The following is an 18,428-nucleotide window of genomic DNA, read 5'->3' on the forward strand; positions in this document are numbered from 1 at the left end:
GACGTAGGAGCTCGTATGCATTGTGTGACGTGGGTGATAAGCGTGGGTGGATGATGGCGACCATTAACTATCCGTTGAAACTATGAAACGCAATGGAATGCACGTGGATTGGCCGATGGTGGGTGTAAATACGTGTCAAGGTTGGCAAATTTCGAAACCATCGTAACCTATGATACAGAAGACCAATGTCAAACATATTACGGAACTTCGAATTTTATTTAGAATTTTAATACGAAGATTTGATTTTGTGCGTCATGACAATGCGAAATAACAAAATGGAACGTCAGTCATTCGATTTGGAAAAGTTAAATTATTATTCAAAAGAAGTGTATAGTTACACATGTATGTATACTATAAATTTTAATTTAATTAGAAAATTATTTAAATTTAATCCAAAAATAATTTTAGAATAATTTAAATTATACCTTTGAAATTAATAGTAAACAAAAGTATAAAGTATTAATCCTTAATATAATTATCAAAAATAATATAAAAAAAGGTTCACTTAACGTTGATCAAAAACAATCTGAATTTTGTCACAGTTTATATAATTCGTGTAACCATAATACGTAGCCAAATTCACACGTGAATGTAGATCAGAAACAATCTGAATTTTGTCATAGTTTATACAATTCGTGTAACCATAATACGTGGACAAATTCACACGTGAATGTAGATCAGAAACAATCTGAATTTTGTCACAGTTTATACAATTCGTGTAACCATAATACGTGGACAAATTCATACGTTATAATATAGATTCACAAGCTTGGAATATGCGTCTAGATATCTCAATGATAATGCCGATAATTAGTCACTAATTACATGTGTCTCACATGAAACAATGAAATATAATAACATTACAGAAATAGATATATTTAATATTTAATATTTTATACTTGTCTGTTACATTGTTGCGACAATAACGACAAATTCAAAATTTATAATTTTTTAATTATTGGTAGAGAAAAAATTGTCACTTAATAACAATTGATAAAATCGTTTCTCTAAAATAATTTTTAAGCTATTATTATCGAATAATTAATAGAATAGGAATATTTACAATTTATAGGTTTCATTTTTATGGAAAAAAAAGGAAAAAGATACTCTTGTACATTTTTTTTAAAAAGATTCGAGAAGAATATCTTTCATCTTAATTCTCACAATAGAATATTCAGTTTGCAACAATTCTAAATATAATATTCAGGGGAAAATTTACTTTCCTTCCCATCCCCCAAGAAAGAAGAATATCGAATCTTTATTAAAATTCCTCGTCTCTCGAGAGAAAAGTTTTCCCCGTTCTCAATCTTTTCAATTACAAGTTGCGCCTTAACGAACCTCGTCGCCAACTATTAATTATCTTGTAAACGCGCTTTGTCCATTTACAAGTGAAATTCTCGAGAGTTGCTTTCGATTCTTCTCGTTCACGATCGATAATAAATCGACGCGGCTGGTTAATTGGAAATTGGGATCATTAGTGTTCATCATGCATATCGATATGAGATATGAATTGCATCTGTTTTCGGCAGTCGATAAAATCGAATGAATCGGATCGTTTGCATTGCATCGCACGGCAATTGGATTACCAATTAATTATCGAACGACGTTTTCAAAGGGCCGGCCGTTCGTGTCGATTCTCCCCGAGCAGAAGATACACCACCATCACGAAATTGCTGCTGGTCGACGAAATTTACCTTTATTATATATCTCTTGTTTATGCGTCCGAAATTCAAGCATAATTTGACGAGCGTTCACCCATTCGTTCATCGATTCGATCACAAATTAATTAAAGCGATACATCCCTTTCAATTTGTTCAATCGTCTTTCTTTGATCGATCGATAATTATTTATCGAAAAAATTTATTGAAAAATAATTCTAATCTCGATGATTTTTTTTTGACAGATCATTCTTTCTTTTTAAATAGCGTTTTATGAAGATTTTAATCAACAATCATTGTTTTTTAATTTTGATTCGAAATGAAATTAAACTTTGAATGAATCAATCGATAAAAATTTATTCAATTTATGTATATCGAATTTGGATAAAAAAAAAGAAAAAAACTTAAAACTGTTAATCATGGAATAAAAATTCCCGCGACGATATGTTAAAAAGAAAAAAGAAAAGAAAAGAAAAAAATTAAGATTAAATCAAGATTAAACGCTGGTATCTTATTGTAAATATTTAAGGGATATTAAGGGATTTGTTCGCCACTGGATTTCGAATAACAATTTTCTGCAAGGAGGAGAATTGTCTCGAGGAGACCCAAATCCCTAGAAGATTAAGATTTATGAAACAGTAACCAGAAAACGTACGTCGAAATCCAGGCAACTTCTTCATCGGTTTAACCTTTGTTTAACCATAGGAGAGAGAAAACCTGTCCTCTCGATGACGCGGGAACAATTTAAATCCTAGATTCGGTATACAAGTTTATCCTTTAGAAAACTTGGAGATTAAATTTTCTTACTTCTATCCTTTATACACCTTTATATTCATAATCCTTGGTCGTTCTTACTCGTTTCAAGTTATGAAGTTTGAAGAAATGAATAGAACTTGATTAGTTACGAGAAAGTCAGGATTTTGAATATTCAAATGGATTGGAAAAATAATTGTTAAAATAGCGTATTGTATTTAAAATAATCAGCTGCTATCCATGAAAAATCCTTTTGGCCAGATGTCACATTGAAGGAAATTTATTAAAAATAATTATAACTTTTTAGATATATCATATATTAAATATATGAGAACAAATATTCACAATAAAAAAATTTTCTTTCAGAATTTTTATTTAAACTAGACACTTTTTTTTAATTAAATTAATTTGATTTTTCATTGTATAACAAATGTCAAATCTTTTTTTTTTTTATTAATTCATATTATATAGTTTAATCTAATCCACTGTAAATAAAAAAAATAGTTTAGATAAAAATTAAATGACTTCAGACTGATATTAAATACTATAATTAATTTTTCTTTATATGTATTCAAAGATCATATAAAGATGACATATTTTTTTAAATATTATTTATATTATTAAATTCAAAATTTAAAAAAATATAATTAATAGAAAAAGATCAACCTTCCTTTTGTGAAAAGTTTTTTAACCCTTTCTAAACTTTTTTAAAATTAATCTAAAAAACAAATGTAGGCCTTGTCAATAATAAAATTCAAAGAAGCAAGGGAACAATTAAAGTTACCATTGATATTTTAATAAAATGAGTTATGAATCCCATAATGAGCTTAATAAAGTTACACCGGTAAGGGAGAATTGGCATGCAATGACGATTGCGTACAGCAAAGAAGAGGAAAAGGTCGACAAAACGAGGGAAGAAGCAATTTTCCAGGTTGATGGCCTAGAAAATTGCTACTACGTATCTGTGTCCAGTGGTACTCAATGATTTTTTTATTCTTTTTCTTTCTCTTGTCCTTGTGATGATGGGATAAAAAGGTTTTTCTTTAAATTTGGACCATGAGCTATTAAAAAATTTTATTTTCTATCTTTTTATTCACCTATCTCTGCGACAAGAGACATTTTACGAGTTCGTATCGATTTTGTATAGACGTATAATTTTTAATTCATTCATAACTTTAATAGAGTGATTCGAAGACCTATCTCTCGTAAACTTTATTAAGGAAACCAATAACTACATCCAGCGATTTTCCTTAGAATCGTAAAATTCTTAATAAGGAAATGAATGCAATGGATGGTTTCAACGATAACAATGAAGATAATAGGCAACTATCATTTTGAGATGATATTCTAAAGTTTATTTATTAGGAGCATCATTGAGTATATTTTAAATTAAAAGTATTATAAATGATTAATAAAGTCATTATTAATAAATAAAATTTTATTTGTTATATGCTATTATATTTTGATAAATCAATAAAATTGATGAAGGTGAATATTAAGTTATCATTCAACCTATGATAATATAAACACGAATTTTAAAATATTAAAATATGCATGATTAATGATTTGATTGACAGGATTATATGAAAATTTTGAAATATTTAATTGTATATATATTTCAGTTATTTTAAATCTATGTTAATAGTGTACAATAAAATTGTTATTACATATTTATTAAATCAAATAATTCATTATCAATAAGTTATCACTATCATTATTTATGTTTCTCTTGGGATTTAGATAACATTTCACTTCTTTAAATATACACATATTATTTACAAATTAATAATAATATTGTTTGTTAAAATCAAATAATTTGCAATTCACAAATAAATTTATTTGATTAAATTAAATTTATTAAAAAATCAAATAATATTTCAAATATTAAATTTATTTACTTTAATTAATATAGAAACAAATTATAAATAAATTAATATAAGAATATTTTGATTGAATTTTTGAGAATGTATTAATTTTTTTTAAATTTGCTTTTTCATTTCAATATCATCGAATTTTAACATATTCCAGTATTAGATTACGTCCTTTATTTATTGAATAAAAGCGTAACAAAGAGAAAATTGTCGCACCTGCTCACTGTAGTTAACAAATTCCTATTCAATCCGAGTGTAAATTTCCCAAAAAATTGATTCTCTTAAAATTTAAGAGGAATCTTTTGACAATTACAAATTCTCATGCATATGATATATTAATATATATTAATATTGATTTATAATTTAAAATAAATTCAAATAAAATCTTATTTTAGGAATCTTATTTCAATTTCTTCTGCAAATAATCCAATAATATTAAAAATATAAAAAAAAAAATGCTTGAGACAAGGACAGTTTGATCCTACTGTCATTCATTTGATCTTGAACAAACCTAAAAAAATATCAACAATTCAAATATCATATCAATATAAATATCAGTATCAACAAATCATCTCTTGTCCAATTGTACCTGCAATTATAGAATACTCTTGTATATTCTCGAGTAGTTATTCAACATATTTACATGCACCACTTACCAGAAAGTAGTTTCAAGTATGCTTGATCGTCTAGACGCAAATAGTGCGAGAAAAATATTCGACTAATAACATTTTGAATAATATTTCTTCAAGATGCGATATTTAATCAATCTTATCGCGATTCTTGAAACGTTCAACTCGAAGGAAATTGTAAAAGAATTATCAGATACGTTGACATCACATGGGCTATCTGTAAAAAATAATTTTCTTCTTGAATAATTAATCCTTTTTTTGAATATTTTGTAAAACTGACTTTACTCTCTAGTCGAAATAAATTAAATCATAGATAAATCACTATTGATTTAAATTATTATCTCGAAATTAGATTATCAACGGACTCATTAGAAATTCGTTTCGATAATGAACGGATGTGGAATGGAGGAATAATTTGTGATATCGTTTTCAAGGTAATTTCGTGATACAATTTATGATACTTTAACATTTGAAAGCTATAGTTATTAAACTAGATTAATCTTGCGATTAATAGAGGATAAAAACGCGAAATTGGAACGACCGAGAAATAAATATGGATTTTCTTCGAGTTGGTTCGTGTGAGTAAAAGAATATCGTTTTCAATTAAGAGCTTATCTTTTTGTAAAAATCTTTTTCTACTTTTGAAAAAGTAGAAAATGAACTTACCGAGCAAAGCAATGACAATTTAATATCGAAAAGACCACCAGCAGAGAAACGAAGACGTCTGTTTAATAAGTATAACGAAGTACGAAAACTATCCTGTGAATAAATAACAATTATTAATATAATTTTTTATCATATGAAATAATGTTTTGTTTAGATACTTGCTTTGTATGGAAATTTTTGTATTGTCCTTGCATCCCATTCGATGAGAATGGCACCCATAAAATTAGCCTGGAATTAGGGATTTTGCGATTAAAAATCTGTGGTGGATGAAAAAAAAAAGTATAGAAGAAATGGATATACTGTAATTTCTGAAATATGTATATTGCAATAATTAATTTTAATTTTTTATATTCACAAATAGAAGTTATGATAAAAGAATGAAACAAATAAATTTTAAATAAATTGATAAAATTTTTATAGTTTTAAAAAATTTTATATTTTTCGTATTAACTAAAAAAAAAAATGAAATTAATGAAATTACAATTTCATTATCAAAACCCTCAGAAAATAGAAGAAACTATACAATTGAAGTTATCAATAGACATAGATATAAAGATATAAAGACTTAAAGCATCTATAGTATTTAGTACAATGCAGAGTTTATAAATGGGCCTGTGAGGCCCATGACCTACATTTATTTCTTGGAAATGTATACGTATCTTCCAGGAATTATGTCTGGAGGTTGGGATAGATCAGTGAGACGACGTGCGAGCGAGAGATCCGAGTGCACGATAAAGACGAAAATAAGAAATGACTAAAAATTATCTTTTCCTTTACACGATGATATCTCGAAAACGGGAAACCGTATCGAGATAAATGAAAAAGTATTTTAAAGGGTAAGATTCCGCGCTTCTAATGATCGTTGATTCATTGATTAAGAGTCATTATTTTCGGAATTATAGCGATTCAAATTTTTCCTAATTTTAATAGAGTTCAATCGAGTTCTAAGGTTAAATTACATGGCAGATGTATTTATTTATAGAAAAATAATTTATAATGATCTTATTAATAATACGTTAAATTAATTTCAAAGTTATTCTTAATACTTTTTTCGAAATGTTTAAATTGGATTTTAAAAGAAATGGTCTATCTTTAAAGTAGAATTATTGTATTTAAAAGAAATCAATATTACCTCGTTTATCGTATAATCGCAAGCGATATGAAGGGCCAAAAGTTGAGTTATAAATCCGATCAGCCAACACCACATGTTAATGATGAGAGGCCAAGCAATGTTGGTCCAGGGTGTCAAGATAACCCAATCGATGATGAAGTACAAATTGCTGACGCTGTGTATACTCAAATTTCCAAGCCAGAACAATAGCGACCACGAGTAAAGAGAGCCTAGTGTCTCGCTAGATAGCATCAAATCGTTGTGTAAATCTTGGATTGTCTTGCTCGAATAAACAAGAAACATTTTTATTAGTTATTTTGTTTTTTACAATATGATGGGATCTGCTTGATCAATATTTAATTCTTTTTCTTTTGGACTACTTTCAATTACTAGAAAATTTAAATTGTTTTCAGATTCAAATTTGTAATAAAATATGACTCCTTTTTTTTTCAAATACCTAAATAAAATATTCTAAAAATTTAATTCATGTTCAAATCTATTTGATCACTATTTATAAAACATAAACATAATTTAAATCAATTACACATAAATACTCTACCTGCCTGCTGACGTTGCTACTTTTATATCCAACTCTGGGTGGTAAATTCTCTTTGGCGATTTGATTGAGCTGATGGAAGCGGAGGCCGAGAAAGCTTGCCATTCCGAAAAATTTGTACACAGCTGTCGCGGTGCCGATATAAGTACACATGTAGCTCACGTTAAACGTCCACGTCTCTTCGAAAGCAAACATCCCGCTCTGATTAACAGCCGTCCAAATAACTATCTGACTCGCCAAAAGTATCCAAGCCGCGATCTTGATCTTTGTCTCTTTTCGTGGATAGCCTAATTGGCTGAGCCTCTCGTCGAAATCTTGCTGGGCGTTCCAAATACGGCTGAACGTTTTCCTCGTGAATATCGTGAAAATTAGATCGTGCATAGCCACGAGGTAATTGACGGTTACCTGCGATAACGTTAACACCGTGGAAAAATATAAATTGGCCCTCTCTTACTCTTACCATAAGATCGCGCAAAACGGTGGGAATTACCTTGGTCGTCTCCACCACGCTGAGAATCGCTTTGTCCCTCCTCACGTTGAGGAATCTTTTGTACACTATGTATATGATGTGGCAATAAATACCAATGAACACGAACGAGAATATGAGGCATGCGTTCGAGGGTGTTATCTCGTCACCCGTGAAATCGTAGGGCGCCAAACCGAACACTTTCATTACGCACACAACGGGATAAATAGCCGAATACAAGAGCGAGTCGGGGCCGTGGTATTTTCTCGTGTGCTCTTTTCTCGCCAGAGTTACTTCCGCGAAAGTGGTTTCAACGTCGAACGGTTTCAACCGCGGCTTCGTTAATGGGAGAACCCTTTTCGCCGGGTAACGCGCCAATTCTTTTCGGATGGATTTCATCATTTTTTATTAACAGATCGTACCACGGAAACATTCATCTGTAAAAGAAAAAGAAAAAGGGGGGATGGAGATAAGTTTCAGGAGAAAATTTTGGAGAAAACATTACTTTTTATTGTTTGCAGAGAAGAATTGGATTTTGAAATGGATAAAATTTTAAAACTTTGTGCTTTTTGTGAGGTGTTGTTGAGCTTTTACTAATAAATTTTATCAATTAATTTTTTTTTATAATTATATATCAAATAAAATAATCAAATGATTGAATAAAAAATTTGATTCTTACGATATCTCTAATCATTATTTTTTAAATAAGTCAAAGTAGTTTTAAGAAGACTTTCTGTAAAATTTTATAACTGATAAAGTGACCATTGAAGTACAAGTATGCAGGATCAAATCTCGACCATTCTGAAAATAACAAAAATATAAAGTAAAAAAAAAGGAAAAAGAATGATTTAATACATGTATCAATTATTACAGAATTATCCAATTATCCATAAATTAAAAATATTTTTTAATTTCAATTATTCGTAATATTCGGTGGAAAATCATTTGAATTACCTGGTAACACAAAGCCCGCACTTCGGAATTTTTTTAACTATTCTTTAATGAGGATCCAGTTAAACTTTGAAGAGGAATTGCGATGCACGATCATTCTCAGTGGGCCGATAAATGGTCGAACGTTTCCGAGCAACCGTATAAATAACAGGGAAAACAGAGTTTCCCATCGGCCGTGATAAAGCAAGAATTAATGCCGTTTGTCCAAACAGTCATATATGAACGTAGATTTGCAGCTGACTGTACGATCAGGAAGCGTCCACCTTCCAATCATCGTTGAATTATGAATAATTGAACGGTTAAAGTAGAATAACAAAACGCTTAAGCGGATTTACCTTCTTATCGAAACAATACTGATGCATTTGTTATTTATTTTTTTTTTTCAGGAAATTCCTGTAAATCACGAGCTTTTATTGATTTCTCCTTCATATAATGGCTATTAGAGTATGATGGATCACCAATTTTAGTTGGACAAAAATCTATTTTCATGATTATTGTGTTATTAGTTATTATAAAAAATTTGATACGATGGAAAATATTTAAATTTATTAATTCCTTGAATATAATGCTTCATCAATGATGAAATGTGTTTCATAATGGCACAAATTTTTTAATTTATGTTCTTCATCTTTGTTTATATTTATTGTATTTATTCTATTTTATTCTTGTTATATTAATAATACTTTAAAGTAATATATTTAAGAGTTTTAAAAATATAAATATTATTTCTTTGATCTTGACTTTGATTATTATTTTTTGATTTATCTAGTGATTTTGATCTATAATATATATGTATTTGATATAAATATTTGAAAAGGATTAAATGAAACTTATGATAATATTCCTCCAAAGTTGTTAATTCCATGAATTTCTGATATTCATTTTCATCAAATCTTCATATCTTCAAATGTTGTTAATTTAATCTAGAAAATATTATTTTTTTAAAAATAATTCTATATGAAAGATTTAAAGGTGAATTTTGTCAGCATGTCAAGCTTTGAGAATTCATATCTTGATAATATAACTTATATTAAAAGATATATGTAATAAAAAATATATATTTCAATTTAAAAATTCGATATTAATTTTTGCAAGTTCAAGATTATTAAATCAAATAAATAATAATAATCTATCTTTCCTAATATTGTATAATTTTGAAATATTTTTTCAGATCTTTCATAGTTTTGGAAGAGTAAAAGAAAATATATACAGTTATGTATTAGATAATTTATGTAACTAACTTTTCTGAAAGATATATAAATATACAAGATAAATAATATATCTTGTATACAAAATTATATTGAATATACAAAATAATTGTATAATGGTCCATTTAATTTTGTTTAGAATATATATTTATTTTTAATAATATTAAAAAATATTTTAGATAAAAATGATCTTGAATGATTTCAAAATAAATATCCTAATATAATTAATTTTTTATATATAGTCTTTATATAGTTTTTAATACATTAATAAATGTAAGTCGTTAAGTTTTCTATTTAAAAAAATATTAAGTTTTTTATGTCGAAAAATAGTTAACTTAGAATATATTTTAACTTGAATTTTACAAAACTTGATGTATGAAAAACAAAAAAAACATGAATTGATGAGCATCCCTTCACATCTTCCTTATTTTTCATATAATACATGTTATAAAATCCAAGATAAAATGTTTTTTAGACTAATGATTTTTCGACATAAATATTTCATAAAACTAAACATTAAAAATTCTTAAAAAACATTTTTACATGATTTTTATATCTATATTTCTATATCTATTTATAAAAAAATTAATTATCAAAATATTCGAAAACATTTTTTAATATTATCAAAAACAAACAAGCTATTCCAAATAATAAATAAAAATTAAATGGACCACTTTATATATTATTTTTATAAAAAAAAATATATGTTCATATAAAAATATTAATATTATTCTTATTTAATTTAAATAAATTAAATGATAATATAAATATAATTTAATTGCTTATTTCAAATTTTATTCAACTGGATTAGCGATCTATCACATTATGGGCTGAGAAATGATAATGCAATATCACTTGCGTCATCGTATCGAAATCCAAAATAATATAAACTAAACGACACACGTCTGTATACAATTCTAAACAATTAACTGTGCATTCGTGAATATCCTCTGTCGCTTATTTCACGATCTGAAAAAACAATCGTTCGTTATGAAAATATTTGTCAACGAGTTAACGACTTTATTTACTTTTTCATTACCTTATTGCTTTCGATCGAGTTAAAAATGCAACTCAATCAAATCAATTTATGAAGAATTCACTTTTCGTTAAAATCTATCGTATTCTGACTCATTTTGAGCGATGATGTTCGATCATTAGTGGAATCTGTCCTGTCCGAATGTTGCTAATGGCGTGAGAATACGAAATCCATTAATCAGATTTTCTCCATCGGCTGATGAAGCTTTCACACATATTGTAACGTGTCTGCTTATTTCTCCAATCGCATTATCTCATGAGTTAGCTATGTGTGAAATAGAATTTGATTTTAAATATACAACAAATTCGTTTAAAATTAATGGTAAATCAATTAATTGAACATAATGATTTATGTATTTTGCTTGTTGATAAAAGCGCAGGCGCATCTAAATTGTAACGATAAATCGTATTCGACTGTTTAAAGATATAATCGATCGCGAAAAGCAGAGCAGAAAGTAAAGAAGAAATGTCGAGAATGATAAAGAACAAAAAATATGAGACAGTGGAGTATTAGATGAAAATTTATGATGTAAAATGTCTCGTCAGGACGACGCCCCGGAGAAATGCAATTTAACTCGGTGTACAAAATGAATGATATTCATCGAGCGGTCAATGCACAAGCCTGACTGTGCATATCCAGGAAAATAAAAGCTCTTTGTATCCCATTTTCCTGGAAAATTGCTTTCACAAAGCTATGAGCTAAATTTTTTGCATAAATATCACACTTTGATCATTCGTCATTGGAACACTGACTTTGATAAATATTTAAAATGAGAATCACTTCATTGATTTTGATTGGCTTTGAAAACGAGATTTTATTTTATCTCATGCAAATGTAAATTACTTATATATTATTATATTACTATCATTTGATTCTAATTTTCGAATATTCAGCAAAAATATTTTTAATATTACATATTAACATATTAACATAAACATATTAACATGACACATTAACATATTACATCATATTAACATAAAAGTTTAAAATATAGTTTCAAATAAATAAATCTTAAACTCAATATTAGATCTAAATTCAAATTTTAAAAAAATATATATGAGAAAGAAAAACGAATAAGAATGAAAGATTAAATTTTTTTAAGAAAATTCTTCTTATAAGAATTCGAATAAATTGTTCATATTTCGATCTTTATAATGATTGCCAAACTCATTCTCATCCATCTTTTTTTCCATGTTTTTTATATTTTATAATTTGTTATAAATATATAATTATTATAATTAATTTAATCCATTAAGAATCAACTAATAAAACAATACAATTTTTATAAATATTATTATTTATTACTTACCAAGATATATAGGAATAAAAATGTGAATAAAATTTTTTCATCAAAAATTTGTCGTAATAAAATTTATATGATTTTTAGAACGTATCACTTTTTTATGTATCACTTTTTTGATATAAATAAATACTAGAATCTAATACATAAATTTTCATTCTAAATTATTCTAACTTTCTTTACCGAATTTGTAATCGTGACCGATTTTATAAAATAACAATTTTTTTCTTAGAAAATTGCGCGAAAAATAAGGAATAATAATTAAGAACGATGCTTTAAGTTTCCAATCTTAGGTAGACTACTCTGAAAATAGTTCCAAGTAATCGCATAAATAATCGAGAAACGATATCCGTTCGATAATCGAAAATTAACAGTGAATCCAGCAACTATGTCCAATTAAGAAATAACGTTAGTCTTCTTACGTAAAATCACTAATTATCATTGATATTTTTAAATGATGTCACGAATAAAATAAGCTCGAAAATGACTATGAAGAGAATAAAAGAGAAATTATTCGAATGGGCTTGTAGAGAACATGCAATGAATAATTTTTTCGACAAGCATATGCTACGAGAAAAGGCTCTCGAACTGACAAAAAAATATGGTGTCAATGGTACTTTATTCTCTTGATAATATTTTATTTATGATAATTGATTCATATATATATATATATATATGAGATAAAATTTTCATTTTATAAATATAATAATTTGGAAACTATTATGTTTAGTATTACGTATTTACGTTTACGATAAAAATTCTTACGTAATAATTTTATATATTTATTTAAATTATTGAATAATAATTGTTATAATAATCAGGAATCAAAATCAGATAAAGTTATGCAGAAATAGAATATAATAATAAATGATTTCTACAACAGTGTGTATTAACCTAAAAAAGAAATATTCTACTTTACTATGTGAAGTTATACGCATATTTTTGACTATTGGTATTACAATCTAGTATTAGTAATTTTTGTTTTATTCAAAGTTATAACTAATTACTTTTCGAATAACCTCGAATTGCAATTAGATATATTTAACAATTAATGATTTGAATGATAAATAGTTTATTTAAAATTTTAGTTAATAAATTTTATTTATTTATTTTATATTCAATTATGATTTTGATACGTAGATAAATATTTCGATTATGATATTTCGAATAATGATTGATATATATATATATTGAATTGTTTATCATGTTTATTTTGATTTATTATTAATTATTTATTTTAAATTATTTAACATGTTACTTTCATTTCTATTACTTTTGATTACTATATATGTAAATATAGCAAAATTGAAAAATTATTTTATATTCAATATTTATTGTATACATATAATGATATATTCGCGAAACATCTTTAGAAGAAAAAATTCTAAAAAGCAAATACAAAAATTATAAAAAAGGCTTAATTAAGTTAAGTTATAAGCAATTTAAATTTGCATTAAATGAAATGAGACGAAAAAAAAAGTTATTTCATTTTATTTCTATCCTGCATAAACTTCAATTGCTTATAATTTAATAAAATAAATAAGCTTCCATTAATGTCTACATTCTATACTCTAGAATCGATTCTTTAAAGATGTTTTACGAATATATTAATATTTTGTATACATATATTCAAACAAAATAACTTAATTATGTGAAATATATCACTTATTTTTAATAATACTAAAAAAATGTCTTAAATAAAATTGAAATAATTTTGAGCGGTACATATTCTAATTTATTTTTTTATCGATCAATACGCAGAGGTTATATAAAGATTATTGATATTTTTTAAAATAAAATTATTCAATTTTAAATGAATTAACTGATGCAACTTGTTTATTTGTTTACAAAAGTTTATTTGTTTATTTAAATTACAAAAGAATATTAAATTATTTATATAAAAAAATCATTAATTTACAGAAATTAATTTACAAATTTTATAAAATTCAACTCAATATTTTTTAAACTAATGATTTTTCTACATATATAGTTCAATTCTGTGTGAAACAACTCTATAATATAAAATATTCTTCAATATTGTCAAAAACATATAAAATATACGATCCAGATATTATCAAATGATACGATTAAATTAGTTTGATTATTTTGTTTATAGTTTATATTTATTTGTATTATTATATAATATATAGGTTTCAGATGCTCGGATAAATGGTTAAACAATTTTTTACACGATCATGGTTTTTCTATCGATTTGACGAACATAATATTTACCGATTATCACAAATGGATCGATCTGATGAGATCGACAATAATCAAATACAGACACAAGGATTTTTTTCATGCGGATGAATTGACCATGTATTCGGATGTATTTCCTTCAGAGATTTTGTATAATGACGCTAAAAATCCAAACTTAGACAATGCGCCGAGAAATAAAATTATCATTTTGATGAGTTGTAACTCAACGGGGACGACGAAATTGCCACTCTTGATCTGTGGACCATATCCATCCAAAATAACAATGAAAGAGCACATTTACTGTCACAACAAAAATTCTCATATTGGAAATGAATTGTTCAGAAATTGGTTGTCGAATGTGAACGATTATATGATAAAGTGTAATCGAAAGATTTTGCTATTTCTACAACGAAACAGGATGCGCGCGCTCAAGGATTTCGTGGCGAGCAATATACAACTCGTTTACTTTCCCGAAGATTTTCCGTCGTTTTTACGACCATTGCGGAGAGACGTTTTTCATTACGTCAAGATGGTTTTCAGACGAAGGTAAGTCTCAAGAGAAAGGCTTTACTTGAAAACTCCGAAACTAACTTTTCAAACATTTCTATGCGCGATTTTGGAAAAATTTTTTAATATTCAATGGAAATATTTAAAAATATGACATTTCTTATCTTAATTCTGTCTTAATTTAATTTAATTTAATAAATTAATTTCATATAAAATCATATATTCTATAACATTATTATAATTAATTATAATTAATTATGTAATAAATAATTATTACGTCAAGGTTAAAATATATTTTTTTTTATCAATAATTATTTAATATAATTGAATCTTGATATCTTGAATCTTAAAACTAAAAATCTTTGAATTATGACAGATATTTTATCACATTTACAAATACAGTCAATTTTGAACTGCATTAATTAATATAGTTTTTTATTTTTTATAAAAAGAATATTAAATTATTTATGCTGAAAAATCAGTTTAGAAAAATCTAATTTAAAAAACCTTATAATTTATATTTAGATAATTAAAATAGATATACATAAATAATTAAAATAGATACATTACACAAGTAATTTTTCTATTTTTGAATTCAGATGATAAAATTCTGAAACAATATAATAAACTGATGTGAATAAATAAAATTATAATTTTTTTCAATAAATTTCAATTAATTTAAATGATTTTTTTTTAATTAAAAATGGATATACAGTGCCATTTTACAAATATTATATAAAATATATAAATATATATATATAACGATATAGCATGTTATCTAACGCAATATAATAATAATAATATATATTTATCTTAACTTTTTTCTTTGTTAAATATTTATAAAATGTTTGTTAAAGATATGCAGAACAGTTGAAAGATATTACGGAATGGAATCTTCATGATATTTTGACATCTTTGATCGAAGCATGGGAGACGATACCACGAGAGCTTATCATTTTTAGCTTTCAAAGAACACGTTTTAGAACCGACGATTGCTTTCTGCAAATTAATTGTGATTGCTGGGATAGCTTGAAAATGGGTATATCATTTAAAAAATTTGTGATGTTCGATGACAATCTTTTGGACGAAGAAGTATCACATGAAAAAAATAATTACAATCTTCGTAATCGTAAAAACATAATAGAAATTAACAAAAATAACTCAAATTCTAATTTGAAGATTATAAAAAATAATGAAAATACGATTCAAAAACTATCGAATAAAATTATCAAAAAATATCGATCAATGCCTTCGGAGATAAAAAATTATACGGATCAAAAATTAAACTGTCCTGTAATAACGAATCATGAAAAAGAATGGAATGATCATATAAGAAGTAAGAAATTGAAAAAAAATCTAATCGATATGAATATTAAGCAAAGAAAATCTCGAAAGAGAACTTATAATGAGGCTCAATTTGTTAAGAAGGAACAGAATAAAAATCAATATATGATCCGGCAAGAAAATATTAAAGATAGCTTACCGAAAGATTCCAACATTGCTTCTTCAAGAAAGAAATTCCAAAAGGAAATACCTGAAAGACAAGAGCCAGAAGAGAATGAGATGCAAGAATCTCATCAAAAAGTTATAGACGAAACTTTGACTTTATTGTCGACTACAAAAGTTAATTATTTAAACGATATAATTGATAGTATGAATAATAATACTGATGAGGAAACCATAAAGAGTAGTAACAATTTATCACAATTTCAATTTTTGAATAATAAACAAGATAATACAGAATCGGAGTGTGCGAATAAAATAATTACAAATTTTTCCACCAATTTTTTAAACAATTTTAATCAACCATCAACATCAACAAATAATTGGAATGTTTTATCTCAAGAAATCCCTGAACAAATTGCTTCTAATGAAATAATTAAAAAACAAGTTTTCGAAATATCATTTGTTAATGGATCTGAATCACAGAAAGAAAATTATGATAAAAGCCAAAATTTGAATTTACCCATAAATAAAAGTGCTTTGAAAATTATGAATTTCTCTCAAAAGAAACAACAAAATTCTTTGGATCTAAATAATCCTGTAGATATTTCTGAAACAGATGAACCAAGAACAAAGAAATCGAGAACAGATCATAATTGGTACAAACAATTCGAAACCACTTTTGTTTTTGGTTCTCCAGATGTAAATTATCCTTCAGGCATGCAACAAGATAAAAAAGATATCATTGAATCGTGTATTTTTAGTATAAAACCGTCTGTTTCTCCGAAAAATTAAAATTATTATCATGATTTTTTAAATCATAAATTTTGTAAATTTCATTTCATTATTTTTTTTTACTGATTTATAGTAAAAAAATAAAATATTTAAAAAAGCAGTATTGTAAAAAATTGATCTAATTATAAATAAAAATCATTTTCAAGAAGAAAAATATGCTTGAAATATTATTTATAATATAAAAAATACAATTCCTTCAATAATTGATACAATAATAAAATTAAATTTTATATCAATAATTCTTAATCAATAATTGTTATTTAAATATCACTATTACAAAAGTGGAATATCAAAATTGATACAAAGTTATTTAACATATATAAATGTCCTTTAATGTATAATTAACAATTCATTAATAATTTAATACATAATTGCATAATTCTAGTGCTCATAGAATATAAGATACATACATTTGATATTTTTATTTTTACTATTTTTAATATTTTTTCAAAGATTTTTTTTAAAAATTCAATTAGTGATTTATTTTTTTATATATGCTTTTTAATTAAAATAAATAACATATTTGGATTATTTATTATTGATAAATTACAATACTATATTCTCTCTAATATATTACTATATTTTATATCACATATTTTTCATATTAAGGCTTGTGATAAAAGAAATAAATAAAACAATTTATTCTTTAATAATAAATTCTTTTCATTATTTTATTACATTTTATTAAATTGAATTTATTATATATTAATATAATAAATTCAAAAAAATTATATATACTTATATAACATTATAATGGAACAAAACTCGTATGAAATACATATATAAAATGATAAAATAAAAAAATTTTTAAAATAAATACTTCATTAAATGAAAAAAAAGTTCTAGTAATCATAGATTGAAAAATTATTTATCAATTTAAACATATTAATTTTTTTTTGTATTTTTATCTATATAGATTTCTGTTTTATATTTTTAATAAATTATGTACATAAAATTCTAAATGCCAATCTAATCATTATAAAATATTTTGTAATATTAAAGGATATATCTAATAATAGATTTTAAAATACTTTAAATCACTTCGAATATAATTAAAAATCTAAATCTCTTGGAAATCTAAAAATCTTCAAGACTTTAAGTTTCTTGAAAATTTCAAATTATTTTGAAGTTGAAATTCAAATATTAAGTGTATTTTATCATATTTTATCCTTAAACTTTAGATATTTGTATTTATATGAAATATATTTTAAAAAAATATATTTTTCTAGAAAAATTATATTTGTATGATAATCACAAAATTATTATATGAAAATATATT

The 18,428-nt window shown here is 25.4% G+C and overlaps 2 protein-coding genes and 1 long non-coding RNA gene across 4 annotated transcripts; 1 reads left to right on the forward strand and 2 right to left on the reverse strand.

Annotated features, from left to right (window-relative positions):
- Window positions 1-4,433: 4,433 nt before the first annotated feature.
- Window positions 4,434-9,314, reverse strand: LOC100577743. Its single transcript, XM_026439719.1, has 10 exons — window positions 8,997-9,314; window positions 8,665-8,924; window positions 8,390-8,511; window positions 7,735-8,147; window positions 7,248-7,649; window positions 6,710-6,967; window positions 5,740-5,805; window positions 5,578-5,670; window positions 4,939-5,128; window positions 4,434-4,871 (listed from the first exon to the last, which is right to left on the reverse strand). The coding sequence occupies exons 4-9, from the start codon at window positions 8,110-8,112 to the stop codon at window positions 5,072-5,074; spliced, it is 1,254 nt and encodes a 417-aa protein (XP_026295504.1). The 5' UTR covers window positions 8,113-8,147; window positions 8,390-8,511; window positions 8,665-8,924; window positions 8,997-9,314; the 3' UTR covers window positions 4,434-4,871; window positions 4,939-5,071.
- Window positions 9,315-10,612: 1,298 nt separating this feature from the next.
- Window positions 10,613-12,489, reverse strand: LOC100577721. The gene is made up of 3 exons (XR_119759.4): window positions 12,215-12,489; window positions 10,909-11,169; window positions 10,613-10,838 (listed from the first exon to the last, which is right to left on the reverse strand). It is a non-coding gene; the product is annotated as an uncharacterized LOC100577721 (long non-coding RNA).
- A 56-nt stretch (window positions 12,490-12,545) lies between these two features.
- Window positions 12,546-17,223, forward strand: LOC100577678 (putative uncharacterized protein DDB_G0286901). 2 transcript variants are annotated; one of them, XM_003249152.4, is made up of 3 exons: window positions 12,546-12,818; window positions 14,356-14,950; window positions 15,769-17,222. In XM_003249152.4, exons 1-3 carry the CDS (start codon window positions 12,689-12,691, stop codon window positions 17,147-17,149), a joined length of 2,106 nt encoding a protein of 701 aa, XP_003249200.2. In that variant the 5' UTR covers window positions 12,546-12,688; the 3' UTR covers window positions 17,150-17,222. The 2 variants fall into 2 exon arrangements, with proteins under 2 accessions (XP_003249200.2, XP_006558059.1); XM_006557996.3 differs by lacking the exon at window positions 12,546-12,818 and adding an exon at window positions 13,776-13,926 and having other exon boundaries at window positions 15,769-17,223.
- Window positions 17,224-18,428: the final 1,205 nt, after the last annotated feature.

The sequence above is a fragment of the Apis mellifera genome, linkage group LG3 (assembly GCF_003254395.2).
Source record: "Apis mellifera strain DH4 linkage group LG3, Amel_HAv3.1, whole genome shotgun sequence".
Taxonomy (NCBI): Eukaryota; Metazoa; Arthropoda; class Insecta; order Hymenoptera; family Apidae; genus Apis; species Apis mellifera.